This window comes from Trichoplusia ni, chromosome 3, assembly GCF_003590095.1.
Source record: "Trichoplusia ni isolate ovarian cell line Hi5 chromosome 3, tn1, whole genome shotgun sequence".
NCBI classification, from domain to species: Eukaryota; Metazoa; Arthropoda; class Insecta; order Lepidoptera; family Noctuidae; genus Trichoplusia; species Trichoplusia ni.
The window spans coordinates 8,243,510-8,252,003 of record NC_039480.1 but is presented as its reverse complement, the minus strand read 5'-3'; the positions used below and the strand labels follow the sequence as shown (position 1 = coordinate 8,252,003).

General features: G+C 38.4%; 2 protein-coding genes across 2 annotated transcripts; one reads left to right on the top strand and one right to left on the bottom strand.

Moving 5' to 3' along the window:
• The first annotated feature begins 3,087 nt into the window (after nucleotides 1–3,087).
• On the top strand, nucleotides 3,088–4,079 carry LOC113491768 (protein app1-like). Its single transcript, XM_026868931.1, has 2 exons — nucleotides 3,088–3,143; nucleotides 3,376–4,079. Exon 2 carries the CDS (start codon nucleotides 3,398–3,400, stop codon nucleotides 3,914–3,916), a length of 519 nt encoding a protein of 172 aa, XP_026724732.1. The 5' UTR covers nucleotides 3,088–3,143; nucleotides 3,376–3,397; the 3' UTR covers nucleotides 3,917–4,079.
• A 2,243-nt stretch (nucleotides 4,080–6,322) lies between these two features.
• Nucleotides 6,323–7,832, bottom strand: LOC113491767 (predicted GPI-anchored protein 58). Its single transcript, XM_026868930.1, has 2 exons — nucleotides 7,811–7,832; nucleotides 6,323–7,135 (listed from the first exon to the last, which is right to left on the bottom strand). The coding sequence occupies exon 2, from the start codon at nucleotides 7,112–7,114 to the stop codon at nucleotides 6,596–6,598; it is 519 nt and encodes a 172-aa protein (XP_026724731.1). The 5' UTR covers nucleotides 7,115–7,135; nucleotides 7,811–7,832; the 3' UTR covers nucleotides 6,323–6,595.
• Nucleotides 7,833–8,494: the final 662 nt, after the last annotated feature.

Here is an 8,494-nt window from a genome sequence, read left to right as displayed (position 1 = left end):
TTAAAAAAAAGGCTATTAGGTGAAGGCAATGATAAATTTAGATTAAATAGATCATCAGAGAAAATCAGTTTTTTATACAGAACAGGGAAAAATCTAGGAATTACTGCGATTTGTTATAACGGCAGCAGGAGTACATCTTCTGTGTATGAAGGATTGCAACGCATTGCCATACACGCGGAGACGTAGCACGTCGGTTCAGGTTTAGTCAGCAAGAGTCTGACACTACCCATTTCCTCCCCCGAGGGAGTGGGTGTCTATGAAGACTCCCCCGCCTTAATAAAAAAAAGGAGTACATTTTCTGTAAAAATTGAAACTGTCTAGCTATCGTGGTTCTCGAGATACAGCCCGGTAACAGACTCACCGACTGAAAGCAGGGCCTTACTTATAGGGTTCCGCATTAACCATTGGGTACGAAATCCACAAAAAAGTACATTATACTTTTAAATAATAAAAGAGAAAACCCGAATCATAAGCATATGTTATGCAATATAATCTAAAGATGTAGGTAGCGTCAAAATATTTAGGTGTTGATTATAATTTACAGATATACTAAAAATACTCCATCTATAAATGGATTAAGTTATCAGACATTACAACGTTTCTTACCATAAAAACAAATGTTTATTTCCCAGGGTATGCCTATTGCATTCATCTAAAACATGGGTTCAAATATTATAGAAAAATAATTTCAAAAAGACTTCTCAGGAAAGTTCAGGATTTTTTTTAAACTTTTCAGGGTTATATAACTCAGGATAACCTAAAAAGATTAAAAAAAATGACTTCTTAACTAAGGAATTTAACTGTTGTGTCGCGGGGAGTTTCTGGGAGATTCACATTCATCATCTCATTCATCAGTTGTCGGAGAATCACATGCAAAAAGGGACATGCAGAACATTCGTTAATCACACAAATGCCCGCAACACCACGAGCACAGAGGGTAAGTTTACGCACAGAGGCGCTAGGCGTGGTGACCTCAACCACTCGGATATTAGGTACGAAATAAATGGTTTGACACTATTTTTCTCACAGCATTTTTATTTTTCTTCCTATTGACCATAAAAATAAATTATAATCGATGATAGATTTTATGTCTACCTATCCCCTTATTTACAAATAGTGGTATTTGGCACAATAATTGTGTACATAGAAAATTATTAAGGGATTTTTGTCTTTACATATACTTAGTACGGAAAATGATATATTATGTAGAATGTAGGAACCTATAGTTGGTTAAAAAAGACACGGATAATTATTTACTTAAGGAATAAAGGAATTTGCATAGTTTCCAATGCAGTTATTAATTGTAGGCAAAAACTTTGTGTGAGGAAAGACGAGAAAATTAAATAAATTGTAAAAATGTGCACCTATCAATATTTTATACAATTTCGTAGAAAGAAAAACAAAAAATAGACCTAACCATATTATTTTAATCAACAAGAAAGTAATCGCGTAGTAACAAAATTCAATTTTAATGCAATTATTAAAAAAAATCAATATAGATAAGTATACTTTTTTGTATTTTTTCGCCTGTCATCATTTGTGGTGCATTGTGACATAATCCCTTATGCGCTTACATTTAGGCGATATTCCAATCGAAGGTTATAATAATATGAAAGATATACACCAGGATTATGTTAAGTAATAATTGCAGTTTTAATGGCTTGACTTAATCCCAGCAACTATGTCAGGGTACTATGAAAAATTGATCAGATGGACCTAAGGCATGTTCGAGGATAACGGACAGCTTAAGGTCTGACCCCAAGTTGTAAATGAACTACATGAAAAGAGAAACCAAAAATAGTCAATTTAATTAGTTTGCTAAGCCTTACAGTATTTACGGTTATAATAATATAATATTCCACAACTTTCGTACAACGCCATCTAGTCTCAAACTGAGCAAAGCTTACTTATGAGTACTAGACAAGTGATAAACATACTTATATATTTCTAAATACATACATATTATAGATATAAAACACCCACGCACAGAACAAATGATCGTGCTCATCAGACAAACATTTGTCCTGGGTCTGAATCGAGCCCACGACATATATGGCAGTCAGAGCAGAGCCACTAACCACCAGACCAACAAGCCAGTCAAAAGGCCAGGCCAGTCAGGTAATAATTACACTTTGCAGCCCCTATTAAGTCTAACGTTTAAGTAATGTTTAATTTACGTGTACGGAGATTCGCGACAAAATAAAAGCCAAAAGCACACACCTAAATTTTATAAAAACAGTAGATCAAAGTTTGCGGAAGAATATGACTATTTGGACTTCGACTCCTTCAACTATTATTGTAATTTTTTTTCTATAATTTGACAACTGTCTTATCGTGGAACTGGTGGTGCTACCCAGGTGTTGGAGACCGTGTATGAAGGATTGCAATGCATTGCCATACACCGACACAAAAACGCGGATGACGTAGCACGGCGGTTCAGGTTCAGTCAGTAAAAGTCTGACACTACCCTCTTCCTCCCCCGAGGGAGAAGGTGTCCATTAGGACTCCCCCGCCTTAGCAAAAAAAAAGGTGTTGGAGACCACCACACATCGGTACCACTAATTTTGGTGTACTCATTAAGAGTCTGATACTATCCGCTTCCTCCCCTGAATGGATGTTAATCCATTAAGATTCTCACGCCCAACTAAAAACAAAAGAAGCTTATGCAAAATAGAAAAGGTTATGAAGACTATCAGTCGATTCAAATTTAAGAAGTAACATTTCATGTTTGTATAGTATTTCCAATTTTTATAAGTTTCGAATATGCAGGTTACCATATTTTACTTGATAAACGTAGTGGTTTCGAAGACAGTCAATTGATTCCCTGAAAAACATCGAGGCCAGTGTAGACTCTAGTGCACAAGGGTTGTAATTTTGTCAAACTGTAGCTAGGATGTGCCTCAAAAATAGACTTGTGTCTTAAAAATAAACAGCAAGGCGTCATTAATTGATTATAATTATAGCAGTAGTATCTTTATAACATGCAGTCATAAGGAACGTTTATTGGTAGCTATTGCTAGTAATCCCTAATGGCGATTAATTCGTTCATAATCTGATATGCAATTTTACGACAAAAAGTTAGTATAAAAACTGAGCCTGAAACACTGACAATCATAGTTTTCTTTGTACTTTGTGAAAACAAGGTAAGTAAAACAAATATTTCTTCTTTAATATTATTTGAAGGCTTGGTTAACAAACGATCCCACCCTTTTTAATTGGTCACTATCATACAAAAAACTTTTGACTAAGTAGTAGGTTCTATTTTTTGAAAGAAAATATTTTGTTTTCCAAAATAAAATAAACTTGTATAATATCCCCCTTCTCTATAAAACATACTACTGACAGTGATTTATATGTAATTTTCTTATTTTTCAGTTAAAAAAAAACCTCAAACACAATGAAAACCTTCGTGGCTTTGTTCGCCCTCGTGGCTGTGGCCTGCGCCGCCCCTCTGCCCCTTGTGCAGATCATCGTGAACGTGGATGCTCCCGCCAAGCCTGTGGAAACTCTGCCGGTGCCCATCCTCCCCGCCCCCGTAGTCCTCCCCGAACCCACTCTACCCGAGGTCGTCCTCCCCGTGCCCATCAGCCCTGAGCCCGTCGTGCTCCCCACTCCCGTTGCCCCTGAAGTCATTCCTGAGCCCGTTGTTCTTCCCTCACCCGCTGTACCCGAGGTTGTTCCTGAGCCCGTTGTTCTGCCTTCCCCCGTTGCCCCCGAAGTAGACCCTGAGCCCGTCGTGCTCCCCTCTCCCGTTGCCCCCGAAGTAGACCCTGAGCCCGTTGTCCTCCCCTCTCCCGTTGCCCCTGAAGTCGACCCAGAGCCCGTCGTTCTCCCCGCTCCCGCTGCACCTGAATTCGAGGTTGACCCCGTGGTCCTGCCTGAGGCCGCTGTCGTCCTCCCTGAAGAGCTTAACTAAACAAACATTGAAGAACTCGTCTGCTGCCTTCAGACCACCTGCGCCAAAGCAGAAGCGACGGCAATAGAAGACACAATACCATTCGTGTGACATCCCCGGCAGACGAACAAGTGGATTGAACTCTACAAGACACAATTTAAGCTCAATAAATCTATTTCAGTAATTTGTGCTTTAATTTAACTAGCAACATCTAACATTGTCTATTGTATCATGAAAAAATTGTCTGTATCACTAGTTATTTACTAAGTTATTATATTATATGATAAGACCAAAGAACGAAGCCCAAAAGTATCTAATTCGTTCCTAAGACATCAGTGAGAGATTGCACCTGCGCGGTGCTGTACTATAAATGCCCTTCGACGCTCTCTAATGTATAGAATACATATGTGATATCTCTGTGGAATGTATACCATCTATTTTTAGCGGACCAGATTTTCAGAGGCTAGGACGCCATGACCATGTCTGGAAAGGATTCTTTTGAATGGTGTAAGGATCCTGCTAATACGGAAACAGACTTGTGCTGTGCACTTTCATCTGTAAGAAGTACAAACTGACATCTCTTTGAGAAATTGCGGCTTTTTATACAAAATCGCATCTTAAACTCAAATAGTTAATCGCTCTATGAAGTTAATAACACACCTATGGCCTTCCAGGGACTCTTATTGTACTGGTAGATTAAGCAATTAGTATCCATCATTCATGTCTGCAAGTTTTGCACAAGTTGATACACCAAAAGAAAAGGAAAATACCAGCCTGATAGTCTAGTAGCAATAAAACGACATGAGTCAATCGAACCCGTTAGAAGTCGTCACAAAAAGGTACAAAACAATATCGATATAATTGCTGCATCTCTCTGATCAGGCGTCAATTAATGGTCAATGCACGGTTGCATGAGCGTAGATGGCTCGTATGTCGTAAAGGTTATTTTCGGCTGTCAGAAGAAACCATAATCTACTCTAGATAAAGCGGGTCGGAACCAGATTAAATCCGCATCTAGAAAGATTGACTTTCTGCTAACTAGCTGCAAGTTTAAGACATCGCATCTAGTAAGGCGGTCAAAGCATGTGCTCAGATTTTATTTTTCACTAGTTCTTTTTGGAACACATTCCATGATCAGCAACTGATCTAGGCAGGCTCGACTGAATCATACATGGAGATTATCCATTACTAATATATAAAGCTGAAGAGTTTGTTTGTTTGTTTGAACGCGCTAATCTCAGTAACTACTGGTTTAAATCGAAAAATTCTATTTGGATTCAATAGACCATTCATCGAGGAAGGTTTTAGGCTAACATCACGCATCACTGCAACTAATAGGAGCGAAGATACAATGGAAAATGTGGCAAAAACGGGGAAAAATATTCAATTTCGATGGCTTCCGTTAAAAAATTCCTTACCTATATCTTCTAACCACACGGGTGAAGTCGCGGGCAACAGCTAGTTTATGAATATTCTGTTACAAGTTGGGTATGATATCAGATATGATTTTATTTCGGATTATCCGATAATACTTTTGATAAGGGCATAAGATTAAGTATATTATTACTACCGTCGTTACGTATACGTACCACTGTTCGTTACACAAGTCTGCACGCAAATATTTCTTTTGAATTAAGCAGTTTCTTTACTGTGCCTTGTTTTGGCATGTTCCTGAAGATTTTCTGTCATTTAAATATTTGGCTGGTATCGTCGTGTTTTTATTTCTGATCTCCATAATACTTCCTGTACTTTGCTTAAACTTTTCTATGCACCTCCACTATAAGAGAGGAGTGGCAATAACACTAGAAAGTCTGCACCCAGCTCTGTTGTATGTTCGTCAAGGAAGATCATGACGATGATGCTGGAGGATTCTAGGTTAAGGTTTTGTAAATACCATACGCGTTACACTTGCGCAATGTAGAATGTGTTTAGAAGCATCAAAAATGTCAAGAACGGCGACAATGCCTTTTGGTAAAATTTTAATAAAGTGTAGTAGTGTAGTAAGGTTTTAAGAACGAATCTTATTTGACTATCCTGATAAGTAAACTACGTAGTCCGCCGAAAGTCTGCCGAAAGCAAAATCGGTTATCAATAAATTTACGTAACGTCTTATATCAGTAAACAATAGGTACAGATGCATAATATCACGATCCCTGATATAAATGACAGGTAGACTTAGAAGCTAAAACTGGATTAATCTATCTTAACAGTAATTTATAACTACGGATTAACAGATAACTATTAACACCGGAAAGGACAATGATCCGTATCCAGCATTGATCTACAGTGATGAGTAATTGTTTGTTTTAAATCGGCACCCAAAATTCACGATAACCGAACGAATCAACGTAGTTCTGGGCTTAAAACTTTATACCTATTAAGACTGCTCGTACGAGGTGAGGTAATATTTTGTGTGTAATAAAGCACTTTTTCTTATAAAATATTTTTATTTCTTGTAAACCTAAAACAGGTATTTAAGAAACTTGATGACTAATTGCGCGGTTCAAAAATTTCATTCTTATGGAGAAGAACCGGCAAGAAACTCCATAAGATACAATTTTACACTGTAAATAGGTGACTAGTGGTGTAACGCCACATTTTTTGTCTGCCTGAACACGAATTATATTGTGTCTTCATCGCCGACATTTCGGCTTTGGTGCTGGTGGTCGCAAGTCAGCAGACGAGTTCTTCATTGTTCGTTTAGTTGAGCTCATCGGGGAGAACGACAGCGGGGGCTGGGATTACCTCAGGCTGAGCAGGTGAGGGGAGAACCACCGGTTCAGGAGCTGGGACTACCTCAGGCTGAGCAGGAGAGGGGAGCACCACGGGGGCAGGGACCACCTCAGGGAGAGCGGGAGCGGGTAGAACCACGGGGGCAGGGTTCACCTCAGGGAGAGCTGGCGAAGGGAGAACCACGGGGGCGGGGACCACCTCAGGAAGAGCGGGAGCGGGGAGAACCACGGGGGCAGGGACTACCTCGGGGAGAATGGGAGCTGGGAGCACCACGGGGGCAGGGCCAGGGACTACCTCAGGTTCAGTGGGGGAGGGGATAACAACGGGGGTGGGAAGAACGATGGGTTCGGGTTGGGGGACAACGGGTGCGGGGAGAACATCCTCAGGCTTGGCGGGAGCATCCACGTTCACGATGATCTGCACGAGGGGCAGAGGGCCGGCGGTGGCCACAGCCACGAGAGCGAACAGAGCCACAAAGGTTTTCATAGTGGTTTAGGTTTTTTTTTACTGAAACAATACAAAATGGATTTTTTTATTTTATATAATAATTTATGTACACACACAAAAGGTCTTAAAAATAATATAACACAGATATAAATGATGTACAAGGGTACTGCTTATTTCTTAAGAAATTTCTGCCAGCAGACCCGTGAAAGGAGAAGTCGTCAATATTGGCAGTCATAGTGTGTGGCTCAAATAAAAAAAATAAAAGTAGTTTAATACATAATAAATTAGATTTCCAAATTGTAGAACTAATATTGTATACTACATACAACTAAAAATATATATATTTGCTGTCCATAATATAATAATAATAAATCATTTTATTATCAGGCTACTAAGGCCCATAGACATATACCTTACAGACTAACATAGATATTTACACAATAGTTGTTAGTATATATAGCTTAAAATCCATAATCATCATCATAGGCCCAGCCTTTTCCCCACAATGTTGGGGTCGGCTACTGTCCATAATACAAAAGCTAATATTTTCTATTATTTCCTACCGATTTTTTTTATTAGGCTTTGTAATTATAATTTTCCATAGTTTATATTGCTAAAACCCTTAGAGAACACATACTCGTACCTTGCATTAAGCCATATCATTTAATGCTATGGGACATGCCATAAGTAAATTATTTAAATTAGTGATCAAATAAAGAATATGGATTTGCTTACCTTGTTTTCAGAACGAACAATGAGAACTATGATTTTCTGTGTTTTAGGCCCAGTTTTATACCAATTTAAAGTCATAAATTTACATATAGATAAATTTGCAGATTATGGACGTTTTATCAATTATTAGGGATTAATCGTGTTATTATGAAACTAAACTATTGTTTTACCTTCTACAAAACTATAAACATACCTATTGGTAATCTTCCTTTATGACGACATCACAATTTATCCGTGTATCGATTAAGAACATTGTTAGATGTTTAAAACCGATGAGAGACAGCAAACGCAAATCGTAGATCTAGATGGATATGCAATAGCAGAAGAATGAATAAATTATTAGAGGGGAGGACCATTTCTATTTTTTTAAACACATTTTCTCCTATTTAGAAATTTTGAAAAACTGATCGCTTTTTTTGGCATATCCAATTGTTTTTCCTTCGGCAATAATAATAGATTATAACTTTCCCAAGAAAGATGTTCGCCCCTTTGTAGAGATTCGTCCAATGAAATAAGACCTATTTCAGAGCAGAGTTGTGGTTCAGAAATAACAAAAGTTCTTTTGTTATTTCGAAACTGAGGAGTTCTCCTGTGACAGTTCCAGTCCAGTCCAATGGCCTAGGTGCCAATTGAACTTTTTACTTTTAAATTACACTATTCGTATTCTTCTAAGTATTTTACCAACAC